The 22,322-nt window shown below is 47.4% G+C and overlaps 1 protein-coding gene across 5 annotated transcripts in view; it reads right to left on the bottom strand.

The window, feature by feature from the left end:
- NOS1 (nitric oxide synthase 1) overlaps positions 1-22,322 on the bottom strand; it is a 155,923-nt gene that overhangs the window by 5,416 nt on the left and 128,185 nt on the right. For 4 of the 5 annotated variants that reach the window (XM_088800987.1, XM_088800985.1, XM_019753977.3 and 1 more), the window contains exons 17-26: positions 21,284-21,385; positions 19,509-19,625; positions 15,678-15,852; positions 12,976-13,114; positions 12,458-12,536; positions 6,404-6,597; positions 4,798-4,967; positions 2,654-2,864; positions 1,889-1,976; positions 420-541 (exon numbers count right to left, since the gene is read on the bottom strand). In XM_088800987.1, coding sequence (XP_088657113.1) covers positions 420-541; positions 1,889-1,976; positions 2,654-2,864; positions 4,798-4,967; positions 6,404-6,597; positions 12,458-12,536; positions 12,976-13,114; positions 15,678-15,852; positions 19,509-19,625; positions 21,284-21,385 — 1,397 coding nt within the window. The remainder of the gene's footprint in view (positions 1-419; positions 542-1,888; positions 1,977-2,653; positions 2,865-4,797; positions 4,968-6,403; positions 6,598-12,457; positions 12,537-12,975; positions 13,115-15,677; positions 15,853-19,508; positions 19,626-21,283; positions 21,386-22,322) is intronic. The other variant, XM_088800988.1, reaches the window with a different exon arrangement.

Raw genomic sequence — 22,322 nt, 5'->3', positions numbered from 1 at the left:
TTGTGTTGAGAGGACGCTCTCCAACCAACTGAGCCATCCAGGAGCTCAGCGGCAGCTCAGCTCAAGGTGCCGTGTTCAATCTTAGTTGCAGGGGACGCTGCCCACCATCCATTGCAGAACTTGAGGAATTGAACTGGCAACCTTCTGGTTGAGAGCCCACTGGCCCATGTGGGAATTGAACCGGTGGCCTTCGGAGTTAGGAGCATGGAGCTCTAACTGCCTGAGCCACTGGGCTGGCCTGGATAGGCCTTTTGAATTACATCATGGGTCAGGTCACTGCTATGCCCTCCCACCCACCCCTCCCCCAGGCAGTGATGCATTGGAGAGAGAATGCCATTACGTTTCTGGGCTGCTGAGACATAGGTGGGCCTCCCCAGGTCCAGGGGTGGAAACCACGTGGCTACTGGACCATGACCCACCTTTGTGTTGGATATCAAATTGCCGCTGCTGCCAGAAGCTTCGGAAAGGGGCGATGCCGGTGCCCGGGCCCACCAGGACGCAGGGCACTTGGGGATTTCGGGGCAGGTGGAAGCTGGGCGCTCTGTTCAAGGAAGAGAAAGCCAGAAGGCTGGCTGAGTCGAATGTGATCAAGAACAGCTGGGTCTTGGGAAGACCCGGTGGCCGGCTTGGGTAAAAACACAGCAGAACTTGCAGTGCTTCAGCCTGGGCCAGGTGCCCCTTAGGGTGGGACGTCCCGCAGAGTTGGGGGAATTCCCAAAACAGGAGGTCCTCAGAGTCTGGCTATCACTCCATTTCTCAATTATCCCCTTTGCTGAGCTGAGCCACCAACGGCAGTGGGATTGATTTAACTCAGGGTTTCCCTATCTCGGCACTGCTGACATTTGGGGCTGCATACTTCTCTGTGGTGGGGGCCTGTCCTGGGCATTGTGGGATACTGAGCAGCACTTGGGGGGCCTCCTCACCCACTAGATGCCAGGAACACCCTCCAGCTGTGACAACGAATACTGCCTCCAGACGTCGCCAATTTTGTCGCTGAGGGCACACAATTACCCCGGTTGAGAACCAGTGACTTAACCATCTGTGAACTCTCCTATAATCAGGGAGTCACAGACTTGCGTGTACAAAAGAATCACTGGAGGGTGTGAAACACGGGTGCAGATGTCTGGGCAATGCAGTTTAAGTCTGGACTCAGAACTCTGTAGTTTTGAAGCTCCCCTGACGGTCTGTGCACCATTCCATGAATGTTCTACCCTCAACAGTTGAGAAAAATGGCTGGCCAAGGACACCATTCAGATAAAGACGTTACTGGCTGACAAAGCCGGCACCTAGAGTGGGCCTCAGCTCAGGCATATCCTTTATCTTCGTATTTTTTTTTAAGTTGTATTTTTCTTTTGGTTGGTTGACTGTGATAAGAACACTTAACATGAAATCTATCCTCGTAACAAAACTTTAAGCGTACAATACCGCATTGTTATTACCTCTAGGCAGGAATATCCTTTAAAACTGAGTTTGGGCGGAAAGGCTTTGATTGATGGGGTTAGGGGCAGGTGTTTGGATCTTCCCTGTCTCTAAGAATCTGGGGGTACCTGGGGTGTCCAGTAGAATGTGGATAGAATTCCCTCGTGTGCAAATTCCATGAAGGCTGAAACTGCATTTGCCTGGCTCTGTACTGTAGCCCCAGCATCTAACACAGTACTTGTACTTGATACATATCTGTTGCATTGACTTGACCTTGAGTAGAGGACGTCCTCAGCTTGTCTCATGATCCTGTTTCCTTGACAACTCGGAAGGATGCAGAATGCTGACCTCCATCCCATCTGGCTCAGCCAACTCTCTAGAACCCTTCGGGCTGGTCCACCCACCCCAACTCAGGACCTCAGTGTGCGGATTTGGGATGGCTGCTCCTTTCTCTTCCTCTGCCACTCACCCTCTCACGAAACAGGGGACCACTTCATCAGACTGTATCCGGTTGAGCCAGGAGGAGCACACGCCGTGGTGAATTGGTCCTTCTCCATCTGGCAGAATAATCAAGGTGGTTTGGCTCACTTACTGCCCCCAAGCTTCTCCGCCATTGGCCTCCCCACTCCCCTCTGTCCAGAAGGCTCACAGCCCCATTGTCAAGTTTCTGTCTTGGAGCTCCTTCCTCTGAAGGGAAAGAGGAAACGGTATAGCTGGGGGGTGAGTGTGTGGCTGGGAAAGTGCCCAGGGTTCTGCTGGGTGGGGGTGGGTCGGATTCCAATCCTGCCCACTGAAAGGGCCTTGGTGAGTGTGCTCTTGGTGACCTGCCGGGATCCTAGTCTCGGAGCTCTCCCAGGCACCGTGCATTTGAATTGCTTTATCAAGGACGAAAAGCATGGGAGAAAAAAGTTGGGTGATCTGACTGACCTACAAGCAGTGGGAGATCCTGCAGCAGAGAGCTCCCTTCTCCAAGGAAATGGGTGATGGTGGCTTGTTCTAGCTCCTGCCTTGAGGGTGTAAAAAGGGGTCTCAGGTTTGGGGAGTGATACACATCTCACCTCCCTTCCTAATTCTGCACGGAGTTGGCTCTGCCTAAGGGGACAGTTTGCCTGCTCGGCCCCTTCCCTGTTTCCTGGTTTGGGGGTGCGTCTCTGCCCAGGGGTTTGGCAGACTTGCAGGGGGGGAGGGGAGGCAGGAATGCAGACTCAGAGCCTCTCCCAGCGCGTGTGCCCACCTCGGGTGCGGTAGGAGACGATGGCCACGGTGAGGTGCACCTCATCAGGGTACATGTCTGGGGAGGAGCTGATGGAATAGTAGCGAGGCTGCAACAGGTTCAGCTGGGTCAGGAGCAGGGTGGCCGGCATCTGGATGGACCGGAACTCCTCTAGCACCTCCACGATGGTGGGGTTCTTGCCCCATTTCCATTCCTCGTATTCCTGCAAGCCCTGTGCCAAGGAGAGGGACAGAGGAAAACTCGCACTCAGCTCCTGGTACAAATTTCCAATGAGGGCTTGGAGCAGGTCCAGGGAAAAAGGCCAATGCAAATAATACTAGTTCACACTTACATAGTAATTATTCTATGCCCGGTGTGCATTCTCATTAGGACCTCATGAAATAAGTGTGATTGTTATCCCAATTTTATAGATAAGGAAACTGGGGGATATAGAGGTCCCCTGGCTACAAGGTGGTGATTCTGAGTTTTGAATCTAGGTCGGGGGTGGCAAGCTTTTGCCTGCAAGCCAAACCGGGCTCACCACCTGCTTAGATGTTTAAGTGGTTGGGTGGAAAGGGGGCGGGGGAATCAGAAGAAGAGTACTAGTCCATGACACAAGAATGTGATATAAAATTCAAATTTCAGTGTCCATAAATAAAGTTGGATGGGAACCCAGGCACACCCACTCACTTATGTATTATCTACACTATCGGTGCTACAATGGCAGAGATGAAGAGTGGGGCAGAGACCAAATGGACCGTGAGGCATTTACTACCTGGCTAAATATTTACTACCTGGCCCTTTACAGAGACAGCATGCTGACCCCTGTCCTAGGCAGCCTGGCCCCAGAATCCTGACTCCTGACCATCACACTCTCCTGCCACATGTAAAGGTCAAGAGAGACACACTGTGGAGGAAGTCATGGCTTACAGGTATAGCATACAGACCTGTGATTTGTGGGTTGGCAAGGCTGGTGTTGCATCTGCACTGAGCATGCTCAGACGGTAAACGACAGCCCTGAAGTAACAGGTTAGGGTGTGGGGGGCCATGTTCGGGGGAGTATTGACAACAAAGCCCAGCTGTTACTAGGGAACCGAGACACTCCTTGGGGGCTGTGGAGTTATTTTTCCTACATCTCAGAAGCTGCCCTGGGCAGTCCTTATTGCTTTTGGGAGGCTCAGATTTTGAGGCGGGATAAAACCCATTATAAGTGCATTATACAACAAAGACTTTTCCCACATCCCTAAAGACCATCCTTGCTTTATTGATGGGGAATGGCATCCTTGAGGACGTGCCTCCCAGACCTCTAGCCTCATTGATCTCCCACTGCAGGGGCACCGGATTGGCCAGGAGCCCCAGCAGCTGCTCTCTGAAACTGACGTCCACCTGAAACTGACATGGTCACTTGGGTGGTCCTTCTTTAGACTGCATAGGCAGCCCTGGACTCTCCCATTCTAACTTCTTTTCCTCTCCTTCACCTGGGATCAGACTTGTTTTGAGGTCTGATGGTTCTCCCAGCCTTATCTGACTCCCTTCCCATTTTTCTCACACCGGTGTTTCCCTTCATATAAATCCTCGCTCGTTTAATCCCATCTTGGAGTTGGTGCTCTTCAGAAGAAATGGACTAATTCATATGGTTATATCAAATTCTACTTTAAACAATCCCATGCAAACAGTGCAAGCTCTGGTTCCTCTTTACATTAGCCATCTCCCCTCATTAATTTAAAATTTTAAATCAAAGTTCCACATGTACAGTTTAAAAAGTTAAATAATTCTGCAAAGCTTATAATGAAAGATAATGCTCGCCTGTTCCACCTCTCCAATCTGTTTCCAACTCTCCGGAAGCAGCCATGTACAACTTTTTTAAGTGTTTCTTCTGCTGTTTCTTCTAAGCACTGGCTAATATGGAAGCTCAAGGGTTCCAAAAGAAGGAACTTTGAGAATCAATGATGTCACTCTTGTTCTGTCACGCCTTAGAAGCAGGGGAGATGATCAGGACGAGCCCAACTGCACTAGCCAATATGGTGACTTTCTGCAAACTGGAAAATGGCCATCCTTGCCCAAGACTGCCATCTGCTGGAAAATTGTTGTAATAACTCTACGTCTCTCCGAAGACTAGGAGATGAAAGGCGCCCCCTAGAGGTGGTAGGAGGCCAGGGACCCACCTTGCTGAGAACCAGCAGATGCTGCCTCTCTTTCTCGCTGGTGGCCAGGGAGGCAAACTGCTGCAGCTGCAGTGGTGTCGGGGGCGTGGTGATGTCCAGGTAGTACTTGAAGGCCTGGAAGATGGTGCAGGGCGGGAGGCGGTGCTCATCCGTCCAGTTACTGATAACTCCTGTGGAGGCACAATGGAGGTTAGGGGAGCATGGGGGAAGGAGAGGGTCTGAGCTCTGAGGGCTTGGGCTCAGCTCAGCTCTCCATCTTCCATCTTCCACACCTACACCCAGGCTCCTGCGTACCGCGTGGTTGCCTCATGTGTGCAAGGAGCATATCCAAAATCAATTGAGCAAACTAGTCCAAAAATTTTAAAATAAACAAATATTAAAATAGCATGAGACAGTCCCCTGGCATTCTATGCAGTGAGCCACCAACTGCGTGTGAGCTGTGAGTCTATTTTGGCTCTGTCTGTCCTCTCACGGTGTCAGCCTCTCCCTCTTTTAAGTGGGATGCTAGTGTTTAAAATTACAAACATGGTTAACACTTACCTAGTACTTTCTCCACGGAAAGTACTATTCTCAGCACTTTATATCATTAACTCATATAGTCCTTCTCATCTCCCCAAACTCACAAAACCTAAGTGATAGGTGCTATTATTATCCCCATTTTGCAATTGAGAAAAATGAAAGCATGGAAAAGTTAAGGAATTTGCCCAAAGTTGCACAGCGCAGAAGCATGAAGTCAGGCAGTTTGGTTCCAGACCTTGTTCTAACTGCTATACTATGCTGGCTCTGTGTACTTTTCATGTTATATAACCCCTACACACAAGCTACTTTATCAACCCAAGATAAAAAAGCACAGTTCCAACACGGAGTAAGCAAGAACTGTCTGGGTTACACTGATTACGAGAAGATGTCTCTCCAAAGTGGTGCCTTCCTAAGGGATTGTTCAGGAGGCTTTGACTGCATACTGTTTTCACATTCTGACTTTACACCCTCGCACCTTTGAAAAGGTGATGGGTCACCGGCTGTCATGGACGACCACTGCCGTTCCTCATGTCTGAGCCCTGAGCTCACCTGCATCTATTGAGACAAAGCATTGAGAGCGATTTGCCTCTGAAAGTTCTTCAATGGGAATGTCAAGAATCATCGCTGAGAAAGGTTGGAACTTGACGTAATGACGTCAGAAATGTGATTCAATTCCTAGCTGACCATCGAGCTTCACGTTGTACCTTTTGGTTCTCAGAGGAGGCAGGGTCAGATTCCGGTTGCTATTTACTTGTGGGGGCAGTGGAGCGGTGGTTACAAGGAAGGAGAAAGAGTGGGCACTGCTCAAGTCAGTTTCTAGCTGATAAAGGAAGGTAGAAGCCCCTTCGCCCACTGACGAACCATGGATGTCCTGGCCAGTGGGCCAAGGTCGTTCAGACAAGAGCAATGGGGCACCTTCCATTTCATAAACTGGAGGTAACAGAGACCCACTCTCCTACCTGGATTGGCAATTGGGAAGAAGAATGGCTCTCATCTTCCCCAGATACCAACTGCCTCTGGGACTTTCTGGAGAAGGGACGGGCCCTTGGGAGTGGCCAGGTGGGGTGCCCGGTGTGGCCGTAATTACCCAGAGCCGTGTTCCGCTCCTCCAGCAGCTCCACTTTCACCAGCTGGTTGACAGGGGGTGCATCCTCCAGCCGCTCAATCAGGGCATTCACGAGGTCCTCGTGATTGCCAGGGAAGACGCCCAGGTGGTCCCCAGGCTGGTACTGCAGTTCCTGATTCCCGTTGGTGTGGAGACGCACGAAGATGGTTGATCGGCTGGAGGGAAGGACAGGGGGACGATCAGATAAGGCCCACCAGCTACTGACCCCTTTCTTTGCTCCTTTGTCTGTCCTGTGACTGCAGCTTCTCTCCCCCCATTCTCCTGAGGCCCTTGCCAACCAGACTTTTGTCCCTATTACCCACTCACGGCTTTTAGCAAGGTCACCCTGGTGCTCCTCACTGCAAATCCAACAGCCGGTTCCCAGGCTGTTGGTCATGACCATGGATGCAGCACTGGACACGGCTGCTCGTTTCCTCCTCATCATGGATTCCAGCCCCCAGGCTCTCCTGACCTTCTCTCTGGCTGCCCTGCCTCAGTCTCCTTTGTTGGTTCCTTCTCATCTCCCCAAACTCTGGGCTTTGGAGGCCCCCAGGGTTCAGTCCACAGACCTCTTTGCTTTTCTATCTTCCTGCCTCTGCTTTTCTTTTCTCCATAGCAGTTACATCATCTGGCCAATAGTAGAGTTTACGTCATTAGCTGGTGTGTGGGTGCCCCCCTGGCTGCCCCACCCTGGTCTCCAGGACAACATAAACCCTCGAAGGCAAAGAATTTGTCTGTTTTGTCCACTGTTCTATTCCTGGCACCTAGGACAGGGCACGGTACATAGGAGGTGCTCAGGAAACATTTGTTGATTGAAGGAACCTCAGTCTCCCGGCTGCTGAAACAGGCTCTGTTCTCAGTACCAATCAAGGTTCTCTTAGCAACCACCACCCCCATTGGTGCCAAGACAGTGATGTCCCCATTTTGCGAAATTCCATCTCTCTTAAGAATCCCAAGCTCCATACCCTTTTGCAACCAGGGTCTTCATATTGTCATGGAAGAAGGAAAAGAACTTGGCCTTAAGCTTGGATTCTTGTCATATACAAATACACCGATACTATAGAATTGAGAGATCTAAGGAGAAACCCAGAGAGAACCTCATTTATACCTGCTGGGTCATGCCCTTTCACATTGATTTTTGTATTTCAAGTGCAGGAGGCCTGGGCTAAGTGAATGGCTTCCAGAATGAATTCTCAGCTTATGATTATTCCAGTCTTTGATAGAAGTTTCAGTACAGATATTGAGTTTTTAGACAATACCTGAAAACTTTGGGATTGATTACGTTGGTAAATCAAATCCTTTGATCTGCCTTTTCTTCATTGCCAACTGGTTTTCAGCGGAGAGACACTTGATATTCAACATGAAATTTGTACATTCTCCGTGGTATGTAAATTAACACTTGAATAGACTAATGGGACTCGTTATTTAAAGGAATTTTTGGCACAACCAAGAGCCTTTTGTGCTGCAAATAGCCACCATTATTAAAAATAGCTGTGCTGGCACATTTGCTTTTTGGGGTGTCAAGTGTTTTCTTGAGGCAAGGAACCCCTTTCTTTAGTGTGGTGGGGAACTTGGTGACTGAAATTGTGAATGGGGGTGTTAGAGTCTGGAATCCCACTCTCTTTCCCTAGATGGATTTTGCCCTCTCTGGGGCCCTAATTTTTGTCAATTATATGGACTTGCCTGACTGAGTCTGCTCTGAGCTCACACCAATCTTGGTTCCTGGAGAGCAAAGACTTCACCCCCTTCTAGCTCCAGGAAGGGAATTAGCAGAGGCCAACAGCCAGCAGGGGGCGCTGTGGGGTCGCTAATTTGGGAGCATCCTGAGACAACCACAGGAAGCCTTGGAAAGGCTCGCAAATCAATTCCCACTTTCTCCCAGATCATCACGATTCCTTTCAGAAGTATATTTGCCTCTGTTCTTTTGGCCGGTACAAAATAGAAATGCGGAGGACCCGAACTTGCTGAGCTGGCTCACGTTCCCAGACACTTCCCCCAAGTCCTCGTGAATGTGGCAGAACGTGGTCAGGCAGATAAGGGGCAGGAATGGGGATGAGACTGGCAAGTTAGCAAGAAGGTGGGCCCAGGCTCTGTCTGTGCTGGGAATGTAACCAAGGGGACTTTGCAAGCCACTGACCAGGTATGGCTTGTTGAATCGCTGCAGGGTCCCAGGTCACCTGGATGACCCGGCCGTTGAAGCTTTGCAAGAAGCTGCTCCCTGGTGGATAGCACTAGCCTGGAGACAGACTGTCTTAAATCTCAGTTCTGTTGGGGGTTTCTAAGTACAGGACTTTCCAGGCCATTCATTCATTCATTCATTCATTCATAAATCTTGGGGCACGTATAGATCATTGAAAGTATTAGGGGAGGAAGAAAGGGTAGTATTGGGGAGTTAGCAGCCATCTGGGCCCTCTTCACTGCTCCCTCAGAGTAGCTCCTGCTTGTGATATATTTATATCCACATACAGAAGCATAACACACACACACACACACACGTGCGTGCACTTGGCAGTGGTTCAATGACAGTTTCTCAGATGAAAAGAATAGTTTGCTAATGTCCAGCGTTAAATGAAAAAAACACGAAAGCTAATATTCATTCTTCAGTGAAAAGTGTAAACATTGTCCATCGTGAGCGGTTTGAGTTAATCAGGGTCATTCATTCAACAAATTTATATTAAGTATCACGCACTGTTCTAGGGTGAGAGACTGATGGATAAAGATAACAAAGTACCCCGTTTTCATTGAGAAGTAACTTGAAAGATCTCAGATGGGGTTGGTGACGTGGATGGGTGGGTGGTGATGGGTTGGGGGCAGTGGGCTAAGAGACTAGCAGATACGATGGTCAGAAAGGCCTCTATGGTGATTTGACATTTGAGCAGAGCCCTGGACGATGAGGAGCGTACATGCAAAGACCTGGGGGAAGAGTGTTCCTGAAAGGGGAAGTAGCATGTGCCAAGGCCCTGAGGTAGGAAATAGTGCAGCACGGTCAAGGAAGAGAAAGGAGGCTGGAGTGTTTGGAAAGTGATCAACGCAGGGGTGAGTGGTGGAACCAGGAGGTCAGAGAGCTGGGCGGAAGCCAGATCAGGAGGGCCTTATCATGACCGGTCATGGCAAGGAGTTTGGAAGTTTCTGACATCCAGTGGGAAGCCATTGGAGGGTGTGAAGCTGTGGAGGGAGAGGCTTCCATGTACGTTTTAAAAAGATTACTCTGGGTGCGATTTGGAAATTAGATCTTGGAGAGAAAAGCCAAGAAACAAGGAGATAGACTAGGTGTCTATTGCAGCCAATCAGATCCTAGGTGATCATGGCTTTGCTCAAGGTGGCAGCTGAGACTTGGATGAGCAGTGTGAGAGGTGAGGAGGACACTTGAGATTTTTGGCTTAAGCCAACTGTTGATGTCCTCTGTTGAGATGGCGAAGGCTGGAGAGAGGCAATTTAGCTGAGGGGAGATGGGAATCAATTGTACACTCAAAAACTCTCCATTGTAAGGTCCTGCCACTCTCCAAGATAGCCCAGTGCTCCGGTTCCTTCTGCACTTTTGTTCCGGCCATTCTCTTCCTAGATGTCCCTTCTTCAATCTCTCTTGCTTATCTAAAACCTACCCTGCATTTTCCCTCCTCCTTCCGACTTCTAGGACTTACATCTGTACCCCACCAATTAGTGCTCCATTATACTCTCTTCTGTATTGTTTGCTAATTGTTGTTCATACATTAGAAAATTTATTTCTGGGCCAGGCAGTCACTGCGGTCACTTTTCTCTTTAGATTTGCAAGGACCACCCTTGCAAAAGGCTATTTACTTCCTCTTAAGCACTTTGCTTGCAATTAAGGGTCTCTAGTGTGGTGATTTGTGATATCCAGCCCAACTTTGGCCTTGGGCAGGGGAAAATGGGAAAAAATGTCATGCTTTTTCACTCAATTATTCCTTAAAAAAGTAAAACACACCACAAACCTTAAAAAGCTAGAAATGGTAGTAAGCCTGAAAATAGGTAGTGCTACAGAGCATGCTTTTAAAGAGAAAAACACCTAGACACAATTTGATTCTTTTTGTGCTAATCCTGTCTTCCACTTTCTAACCTTATTGAAACAATTTCTTGTAAATCACTCAGCATAGAGTCAGTTACCCTTTCCAGAGGTAGGAGAGGGGTTTATTCTGGGACTTTGGTCCAACTTAGCATTAAAACATTTGCAAATTAACTTGCTTTTTAAATCCTATGGTTTAGGGAGTCATTTTGGAGATTGGGTCTTTTACAGTTTGTTGCTGAAAGAAATTTCCGGGAGATTCTCAGTCCCTTCTCTTACAACACTACTTAAGTCATACACCTTTCCATGGGACAGAAATGGAAAGTAAGATGTGTAGTATTTCACATGCACAGTCCTTCTCTATATCGGAGGTTGTTAGACTCTGAATATTGCATTTAACTAGTTCTTCAGAGGGATCCATTTCCCAACCCGTTTCTTTAATGTTTGAGAACATAGGAGACGACACGGGAGCCCTGGGGTTTCCTCTTGTTGATCACTTGATCAACGTCTTTCAGTCCACGTAAGAGAGCACGCACACCCAGTTTTCAGGTTCCATGAAGCTGGGATAGATAAGGAATAGCAATGGGAACACATGATACACGGTTGCTTCAGAGCAGCCTTGCCACGCTGTGGAGACCATACATCTAGGCACTCAGCATATTGACTTTGGAGTCAGAGAAACGATGTCTGTGTGACCTTGAAAAAGCCACAGACTTGCCTTTTCTAATTGTCATGACTCATACTTAAAATGTGGATGGTATTGGCCCCTACTTCCTGGGCTGGTCAGAATTATGGGAGATCCTGCACAGAAGGGACTCAAAATGGTGCATGGAACACAGAAAGTGTTCGACAAACATCAGCCACCTTTATAGCCACTATTTTCATGCTAGGTAAGGAGCAGGGGCTCAGAGGACCCAAGGAACTTGCCCAAGGTCACACAGCTGTCGCATGGCAGAGCTGGGGTCAGGACTCAGGGCTGTCCCGCTCGACAGCCCACTCTTTGTCCTGTGCTTTGCAAAGGATCAAGATTTCAAAAGATTTTCATGGGCTGTAACTGCAAAGTGAAAAAGATTCCTTTCCATGGGGATCAATGCCAAGATGTTCATTAGTGCTACAAAAATTACTTATCCAAGGGGGAGGACGGACAGTCTTGGCTGGATCATTCTGAAAAGACGTGATAGCTAAGAGTAGCAAAAATATAAGCTTCACGGGAGATCGGCACGGCTGATAGAACAAGGCCCGCAATCTCGGGTAGTATCAGTGCGTCATGTTCAGATCAGGGATGGTAATAAATAGCCTGAGCACACTTGGCAGAGATCAGAGGATCTCCACTGCCCCGTGACCAGGTCTGAAAATGACATTCCCAGCAGGACAGAGTGCCCTGGGAAACAGGTCTTAGGAAGAATGACGGGAAGAAATCAGGACCCAGGAGAGATTGGTCAAGGTCCTTGGCTCCTTGGAGGTCTCTTATCTGCAAGACCCGAATTGGTTTTAGTTGTCCCTGGGGAGTGTAACTGGGATCAAGGTGAAGTACTAGTTAGACAGACTTTGGAGCTAAAGCATAGGAAGATAATTACTAACAAGGACGTCAAAACACAGAATGGGCTGTTTTGGGCAGTAACGAGCCTCTTGTTTTTCCAAAGGAATTTAAGCAGAGTCTGGGTAGCCATGTTTTCAGGACTCCAGAGAAGACTCATTCACCAGGAGCAAGTGCCTGGACTGAGCGATTTCTGACTAAGATGCAATTAGCAGCTCTACAAGGGTGTGGCCTATATTAAAAATTCACCATAAAACCATTCTCTTTCCTCTTCCCACCATCTCCGTTTCTGTCACTCCAGGTTGGAGCTTGGCCAAGGCAAAGCAGGAAAGCAAGATGCTACAAAGCAACAAAGGGGTCTCCATGGCACTTGGGTTGGTAACAGGAAGAGGTCCTTAAGAGTCAACAAGGACTCCTCCCTTCTTGTGGGGGCATCTGGAGCAGAGGTGGGTAACCTGAGTGAACAAGGTGCCCCTACCTGGATTTAGGACTCTGAAGGTTTTGACGGCTGAGGAGACGAGCGGCCGCGACCCGCTTTTTGTGGACATTGGATAGACCTGTGGGAAGAGCAACAACAGTGTGAGATGGCTTACACCGTTGTCAATCAAAAGTCTGTAGCTTCTACTGACACTCTACTCTCGATTCCACTTGTTCTGGAGTCAAGGGAAGAGATGAAAGAGAAGAGGTCAGAGAGGCATTGGGTGGGGTGGGTGGCGTGGCTGTGGATAATGCAGAACACAAAGCAAATCTGGTTGAATTAGTTGAGAAGAGGATGGTTCAGGGTAACACGCCATTCTGCTGGAGAGAGAACCTTCCATGCCTAGGTGTTGCTGAGCCTGGGGCAGTAGCAGTGTTTTCATCTTCGGAGGACTGCACTAAACGGAGACCAAAGCAATTAAACCCACTTTCTCTAAGGACCTGTTGGATGTGTCTCTAAGGACCTTTCCTTCCCCCCCACGGTCATGAATGCCTCCCCAGGAGGGGGGCGAGAGGTACCTTGTGTAAGTTCCGGAGCTTCGGCCACATAGGTGAGGCGGAACTTGTTCCTCTTCCAGCTGCGGTCATTGCTGATGAGGGAGTTGTTTGCTTTCTCAATGTTGACATCATCTCCCACGCAGAACACATCACAGGCTGCCTGTGGCGCACACAGGGCTTTCAGAGACCTCTTTCAGCCAAGGCCCTCCATCCACCCATCTATCTATCCATCCACCTATCCCTTCCTTTTTCCTTCCCTCCCTCTACTCCCTCACCCACCCATCCACCCACCCATCCTTCCATCCATCCACCCACCCATCCATTTATCCATCCATCCATCCATCCATCCATCCATCCATCCATCCACCCACCCATCCATCCACCCACCCATCAATTTATCCATCCATCCATCCATCCATCCACCCATCCATCCACCCACCCATCAATTTATCCATCCATCCACCCACCCACCCACCCACCCATCCACCCATCCGTTCATCCATCCATCCATCCACCCATCCATCCATCCATCCATCCATCCATCCACCCACCCATCCATCCACCCACCCATCAATTTATCCATCCATCCATCCATCCATCCACCCATCCATCCACCCACCCATCAATTTATCCATCCATCCACCCACCCACCCACCCACCCACCCATCCACCCATCCATTTATCCATCCATCCATCCATCCATCCATCCATCCATCCATCCATCCACCCACCCATCAATTTATCCATCCATCCATCCACCCACCCACCCACCCATCCATCCACCCATCCGTTCATCCATCCATCCATCCATCCACCTACTACCTACATATCCATCAATCTATCCACTAATCCATCATATATTTTTTGAATGCCTCCAATGTGCTGGACATATCACACTATTGACTTTAGGACCTAACCTCTATTTAATATATAACTCTATGTCACTTCATGAAGTGTGGATGACCCTTGAAAACATGATGCTAAGTGAAAAAAGCCAGTTCCAAAAGACCACAAAGTATATGATTCCAATCATATGAAATATCCAGAAGAGGCACTTCTACAGAGACAGAAAACAGAGTAGTGGTTACCAGGACTGGGAGTGGGGTAGGAGCACGGGGGAGGGGTGGCACTAAAGGACACGGTGCCTTGTAACAGGCCCCGCTTCTGGGATGCTCCAAGTTGGCTGGTTGAAGTCAAGAACCATACAGTTGTCTCAAGGTGTGAAAAAAGCCAAGTTATCTCTATTCTCCTTGTCTAGGAAGAAATGCAGGAACAGGCTCCCCACACAGATACCGTGAGAGCTCAGGGGCCTCAGTTTCCCCTCTTGCTCTCTACGATCAAAAGCGTCAATTCAATGACAGAAGACTGCATAGTTCCCTTTCTGCTGGGGCTGCCGATGAGAGTGTATTCCAGGCCCCAGGAAGGAGCAGGTAAAGGTGGGTGCACAGTCATTGCTGTTTTGTTTTTTCCCAGGGTGGACAATTGAATCATGTCCCACATGTAGATGGAAGGCCGTTATTCATTTATTCTCCTGTGACCTCATGCCTAGAATAGTTCTGTTCAACAGGATGTTTTATTATGATGGAAATGTTCTGTCCTGTCTGATGTGGTAACCACTCACCACTTGTGGCTACTGAGCACATGAAGTGTGGCTAGCGCGGCTGAGAAATGGAATTTTAAATCCAATTTAGTATACATATATATAAACAAATACAGAATAATAATTATAATATATTAAATTAATATAGAATTAATATATAATATATAAATTAACTCTACTTGATATATAGTTAACATATTATATATACATATACATATATATATATATAGCAAGAAGAGATAATTCCTATAACATAAAATTCACCGTTTAAAAGCGTACAATTCAGTGGTTTTTAGCATCCTTGCAACCACTACCACTATCTACTTTCAGAACATTTTCATGACCCCAGACAAACCTTGTACCCATTAGCAGTAACTGTCATTTCCATCCCCCCAAAACCTTGGCAACCACTAATCTATTTTCTGTCGCTATAGGTTGATCTATTCTGGACATTTCACATACATGGAATAATACAATACATGGTCTTTTGTGACTGGCTTCTTTCAAGTAGCCTCATGTTTTCAAAGCTCATCCATGTTGTAGCAGGTGGCAGGACTTCAGTCCTTTGGATGGCTCAGTAGTGTTCCATTGTGTGAACAGACTACATTTTATTTATCCATTCATCATATTTCAATGTGAGGTACTTTAACTTTACATTTAAAGAGCCACATGTGGCTAGTCGCTGCCATATTGGTCAGTGAATAGCTAGTATAAGAAGAATAAGCTTGTCAAAGGAGACAAATTGGTGAGATCTGAGTTTCAGGTCGAGGCATGGCCCCTGGTTTGGTTAACCAACTCTGTGTGTTTCGTCTACTTGGCTACCAAATGTGAGTGAGGGATGGATTCCTTCCAGCCCTGAAATTCCAAGACTCCATAATATTTTTTATAGCCCAACTCCTTAGTCATAATGCACGAGGTTGGATTCAGGGTGGAGAATGTGTGTCTTAAGACCACCTACACGCATGTGAGTTGGTCAAAGGTGTCTCCTGGCTGGATACATGGGGCAAGTACCAGGCTCCTCTCAAGTCTCTTCTATTTCTGATGGTTTAGCTACTCTGTCTTTGTGGGTCGTGGAGGGCATGACTTCTCCCCCAGGGTCTCTGAGATCTGGGCAGGTAGTTACCTTGAAGACTTTCTTGGCCCAGGTCCTGAAAGCCTCTTCCTGCCCACAGAGCTCATCCCCCTCCCTCATCTTCAGGATTCTCTCTCCTCCCAGCTCTTCCAGGAGGGTGTCCACGGCGTGTCCAAAGGCGCAGAAGTGAGGGTATGCCCGTGAGCCCAGGCCAAACACCGAGAACCTGCCAGGAAGACAACAGAAAGTCTATGCTAGGAGACTATGGGGGTATTTGGGAAGGGGGTGCGTGGTGATACAGACAGAACTATGTACCCTCCCAAATTCATGTGTTGAAGCCATAACCCAGCACGACTGTATTTAGAGATGAAATCTTTAAGATGGTAACTGAGGTTAGGGTCCTGATTAAATAGGACTGGTGTCCTTATAAGAAAAGGGAGAGACACCAGAGTCTGACTCTCTCTCTGTCTCCCTCTCTCCTTCTCCCTCTCTGCATGTGCCTAAAGGAAAGGCCACGTGAGGACACAGCGAGAAGGTGCTGTCTACAAGCTGCGAGGAGAGGCCTCACCAGAAATTGTCCCACTGGCACCTTGACCTTGGACTTTCAGCCTCCAGAACTGTGAGAAAATAAATTTGTTGTTGAAGCCACCCAGTCTGTGGTATTTGGTTATGGCCACCTGAGCCGGCTAATACTTCTGCTATCTTAAGAAGGACTGTGTTTAGGTCAGACAACCCCAAGCATATCTGGGGAAGGCCAACTTAAAATCTGGGAGCCCTGTGGCTTCTTCTCCCTTCCTCTGGTCTCTGCTGGGTAATACTATCCTCAGAAGAAGATTCTCCATTGGTTCTAAGGCAGACGGGTTGGGGTTCACGATGACCCAGAATCATTGGCTGGTTTCTTGTGTATCCATTTCTAAGCTGGAATAATTGGGGGGAAATTAGTCTACATTATTGGAAGAAAGCTTGAATTCTACAGGTTTTGTAATTCTACAAAACTAGATCCGTTTTAAGTACCAAGATAATGAAAACTATAACATTGAGGTGTTCGGGGACCTGTATTAATGAGATCGGGAGGACTGTTAAAACACGTCAAATGATGGTGTGTAAACAGGTTTTTCTAAAAGGGCATGAAAGATTTATAAATATGCTGGCTCCACCCCTTGCACTGCCTGTCAAATGAATTTGCCTCGCAAACCATCTTTGCATATATACCTCCAAGAAAATGTCAGTGTCTGCATCAATGGGGGTCAAGTTAATAAGAGTTTTCTCTATGTTGAGGTGGGGTTGTGGTGAAGCATGGAAAGTGGAGGGTTGTGACGGAGACGGCCCCTCTTGCTAGTTCACTGTGTCCTACAGACACTATGTCAGACTTCCAGGGCTTGATTCTGGCTGTAGTTCTCAACCTCATTGGGCGACAGGTTCTCAGGTGGGACGAGAACCCCCACCCTGCTTGTTTCCCAGGTCAGAGTGTTGTGCTGTGGATGTCATCTCAGACGGGCAAGGAGTGGAGCTGTTTAAGCTATTCCATGTAGGATCTGCCTCTGCCCCCTGAATCTCTTTTTTAGGATGAGGGGGCCAAGATGGTGAAAGATGGAGATGGGAACTGAAGGAAGGAGGTGAGAAAGCTGGGAAAGGACTCTCTGTCATTGGAGAATGAACCTGAGATAGGTCCAGGTGTCCTACAGATCAAATGAAGGTTAACAAAGGTTAACATCCACTCCTTTCAAATCCACATTCATGCATTCTCATCTCACTCTCCTCTTCTTTGCTGCCCTCTTTCCCCAGCCCCTGGAATTCCAGAGCTTTTCCAATGAAAGTGTGGGGGATTAGGCAGTATTTCCCCCCATCACTCCTTCATCTATGCTCTTCCTGGACCTGGATTCCTCACCTTTTCCTCAAAGGACAATAGCTTGATGGGTAGAGAGAGCTGGTGACCAGGAATGGAATGGGTTGAGGGGTGCCCTTAGTCTAAGCAGATTTGGAAATACCTAGCATTTGTCATGCCATGTGGTTAGGGGATGGCTCTCCCAACCTTGCAATTTTTATGTTCACTCCATCCGCCATACTTGACTACCACCCATAGCATTAGTTACTTATCACGCTGTTTAACTTGCTTTTCATTTGTGCTCACCAGCTCATCAAGCCCACCTGTGTTCACTAACAGATGGTTCAGGTGATTAAGTCATTAATACGTTTCCTGAGGCACCTGCAGACCTGCTTCCCACTCACGACCTAGACTCGCGTTTCCATCACAATCTTCACCTCATGCTTTCAAAATTCTTATTTTAAGCCTCTAAACCAGGAGTTGACAAACTTATTATATTTGGGGCCAGATAGTACATATTTTGGCTTATAGGCAAAGAAAAAAATGTCAAAGCTATTATGTGGACACTTACATAACAAGAAAGAAAAATTCCTGCACATTTTTTATTGACAAAGTTAAACGTATAATAATAACTATAATAATAATTATAGTGGAGTACAATTGTTTGAGTAATATAGTTCTACCAACGAGAATGTAATTCTTTTTTGCAGGGGTAACATTTTGCTTAATTGGGGCTCAAAGGCCGTGCATTTTTAATCATCAAATGAATTGCAAAGTTGATCTATAAAACCTACTCTTGGCTCATGGGATGTATACAAATTATACAATGGCCAGGCTGGATTTGGCCTGCAGGCTGCAGCTTGTCACCACTGCTTTAAGCCACGGTAGATTTAACAAGGGAAAAATGAGTCTGTCACACCACAGATGTGAAGTGTCAAGCTAAAAAAATGTACTGATGTCTAACCTATAGAATGTACAATACCAGGGGTGAACCCTCATGTAAACTACAGACTGTGCGTGTCTGTGTAGATTCATCAGTTTTACAAATATACCACTGTGGTGTGAGATGTTCACAGTAGAGGAAGCTGTGTGTGTGTGTGTGTGTGTGTGTGTGTGCGTGTGTGTGGGGGGTGGGGGGGTGGGGGGCGGCAGGGGGTACATGGGAAATCTCTGTACCTTCCCCTCAATTTTGCTATGAACCTAAAACTGCTTAAAAACATTAAGTCTATTAAAAAGTGTACTGATGGACATAATACCTCAACATCTGGGAATCCCGTACTCTGTATTGCCTACTAAGCATTGCCCTAAGCAAGTGTGGAGAAGGTTCAGTTAAAGTGAGAGCTTGGTGGCCAGGCCTGGACACTCTGCTTTTATATCAGCCTCATCTTGACCGATATCTGTGAAACTAAAGGTTTGACATCCAATTTTATTTCCTTCCAAATACCCACTACACTGAATACACAAAATACACAAAATGTGTGTCCAATTACCGCTTGAAATTATCTCACGGTTTGAGACTGTGCTTTGGAGGACATGGGTTTAGGCCAGTATTTTTCAAATCTGACTGTAGAGTTCCTTGGGGATTAAAAAAAAAAAAAAGCAATGCTTGGGCCCAATTCTAAACGAGTTACACCAGAATCTCTGGAAGTGGGGTTTGGTTCTGAGTAGACAGAAAACATCTCCAGGTGACACAGATGTGCATGCAGGGTTGAGAATCACTGGGTCATGGATGGGTGTCTCCAGAAGTTTCTATTAAGTGTAAAACATATCACTTGAGAAGGGCAGCTTCTTGAGTAATTTCTAGGGGTCAACATTCTTCAGCACAAACGATGTGCTGAGAATGGGGTGAAATTTGTGTGATGGTGAAACATGGGTGATGGGGTTGTGTGGATAGGAAGCAGAGTCAGGGGCAACCCGGTTGCTGCTGGTTGGCTGAGGGATGAATAGTGTGGAAGGGCGAACCCTCCCCCCCCCCCGCCAACAAAAAGCCCACTTAGCAATGAAGTCCAGTTCCTCAAGAGCCTCCATCGCCCCCAGTGCCCTAGCCCCTTGCTCACCTCACATTCGCCAGGGGACCAGTGCTCTCGAAGTTGTCTCTGAGGTCTGGCCCTTCACCCGATGATTTGCGGGCATCGGAATATGAGGAAACACTATTGAACCTGACCTTGTAGCTCCTGTCAAGATGAAAGAGAGTCATGAGCTCTAGCGTGGAGGCCCCCCTCCTCCTGAGAATAACACCGCAATGGATCTTCAAATGACCAGTCCTGGTTCCAGGACCTTCTCTTGCATGCTGAATGAGACCACAACACTTCTATGGCCTCTTCTAGAATGTCTCAACTTACCCTCGCCCACCACAAAGATAGGTAGCCACCTGCACTGGACGCTACCTATATTTAAAAGGTTTGTGACCACACTCAACTCAGGAAACTTGAGATCCCAACAGTTAACATGATTTGATTGGCAGGAAGTCAGGAATAGAACAGACTACGCCTTAACCATTAGACCATGCTATCTTGCTTCCCAAATTTCAAGGTGCCTAAGAAACAGCCCCGGGATCTGGTTAAAAAGCAGATCCTGATTTAGTAGATCAGAGACAGGGCCTGAGATTCTTCTCCCAGGAGATGCTGATGCTACTGGTCCTTGGACCTCGCGTTGAGTAGCAGGAGCTACACCTGCGTTGTCTACTGTGGTAGCTATTGGCTACGTGGGTCTATGTAAATTTGCATTAATTTAAATTAACTACAGTTAAAAGTTCTGTTCCTCACGTGCACTAATCATTCATCAAGTGCTCAACAGTCACACGTGGCTAGTGGCAGCCATATCGGGGGGCACAGATATAGAACATTTCCATCATCCTAGAAAGTTTTATTAGATGGTGCTGGACCACCCCTTCAATACTCGCTTTCATAAAGTTATGGTCCTTAGACATTTCAAGGGTCTGTCACATTCCACATTTCAAGTCAATATGAAAAATGTTCAGCACTGACATGCGGCATGAAAGTAGATTGGATTTCTTATTAAATTGCTTCAAAGGGGAAGGAAGATGTCAGTGGGTCTCAGACCTCAGTGCTAGAGGCTCAGGAGCCTTGAGATTTAAAAAGAAACAAACCAACCCCAGTTTTCCTCTAAACGTGGTACGTTTTGTCCTCAGACAAGGCAAAAACAAAGCAAAACAAAATGAAACAAAACTTAAGACCAACCCCCCCAAACAAACAAACAAAACACCAAACCCCAAAACAAAACACAAACACAATACACAAATCCGAGTGCAAAAGACAATCACGCATTCTGGCAGCAGGGTTTCTAAGCTGGATGTTCCTCAAAGTTTTTGCTCCAACATCAGGAAAGGTCTAAATATATGTAAGTGTATTTTCTGCCCTAAAATAGTCTCACGTTGAGTCACTTCTGTAAATAAGTCATGCAACATATCAGGGGGTGGCTGTGTTGTTAGTGTGGGAGGGATGGTTGATGCTTGTGGGGTAAGAATAACAGCACGTGTATTTGTATGAGGTTTGAGGCTTTTCCCAAATGCTTTCCTCTTTGTTGTTATCCTTTGATCCTCACGACAGCTCCCAGAGGTGGTCAGGGCAGAAAGAGTTTCTCCCCATTTGGCAGATGAGAAAGACTGAGGCCCAGACACATCAAAGAACTTGCTCAAGGTTGCTTAGTGAGTTAGTGGCATAGCCTGGGTTAGAGCTCAGATCTCTTTGAGACCCGGATGTAGCCTTGGCTGTTCTGGCATTGGGCATGCATGCACACACATGTACATACACATCTCCATGCACACACACATGTGCACACACACACACACATGCACACACACACGCTCTACCTGTGCTGGCTGTCACGGGCTGTAGCCAGATTTCGGACTTCTGTGTTACCTCGGGGGTGGGGAGACCCTTTACGGGGAAAGAAACGCAAGGGTTCCGGGTACCTAGAGGGGAGAATGGTTGGTGCCCTATCTCTCCCTGAAGGAGGGGTGAGGGGAACCTACTGGAGGCCACTGAAGGGGAGGAAGGAGAGGGGCAGGGAGAGTGAGTGGGGGAGTTGACCACAGAACGAGGGCTGACCATGAAGGACTCAACCATCCCCAGACACGAAATGTATATGAGTTTGGAAACATGCGCTTGGCTAAAAGAAAACCAAGAGGGATTTTCTGCATCACACAGCCTCTAACCACCAGCCAGCTACGTCAGACACTGATGCTCAAAGGGAGAAGACACAGGGCTTTGCTCCATTGCAGAGGAAGTGCTGTGCTGGCCTCATTGAAAGGCAGCTCGGCAGGCACGTGCCATATGCTCTCTACTTTATGGGGGATTTAAGGGCTTTCCAAGGGTAATTTTGATTACAGGTGTGTTTCATCTTGCGAAACACTTTTAGAACCCAATCCTATGTCAGATGCAATTTCACCATAAATATCTTTTGACTACAGCCATTTTTTTTTTTGCCTTCTTTTGAATGCAACTTCCACAATAGCTGCAACTCCATCGCGAGCATCAGATGGAAAAGTTCCAGGGAAAGCAGCTCCTTTCACTGATTCTGGATGTAGGTTCCCAAAGGCGGGAGAACAGAACCAATACTTCAGTGCTCCTCGCTTTTCCCAGGACACGGACATCTATTTTCTAACTTCATTCTTACAAGTGAGAAAGTTCAAGCAGGTATAATAAACTCTATTTGATGGAAAAAGAAACTGAGGCACAGGACTGTGATTTGACCAAGCCAAAACCTTCTAGTCAGAGACCAAAATATCAAGTCCAGTGGGGCACAGACACCCACCCACTAAAGTCAGTCACCACCATCCATCTAGAACTCAAATGTGAACCCCAGGTGCCAAAAAGACAATTTTCAGTTATTTCCCCTCCTCCCCTGCC

This window comes from Rhinolophus sinicus, chromosome 9, assembly GCF_057876585.1.
Source record: "Rhinolophus sinicus isolate RSI-liver-muscle chromosome 9, RSI-T2T, whole genome shotgun sequence".
Classification (NCBI taxonomy): Eukaryota; Metazoa; Chordata; class Mammalia; order Chiroptera; family Rhinolophidae; genus Rhinolophus; species Rhinolophus sinicus.
The sequence above is the reverse complement of the archived record's forward strand: the minus strand, read 5'-3'. Positions and strand labels throughout refer to the sequence as shown.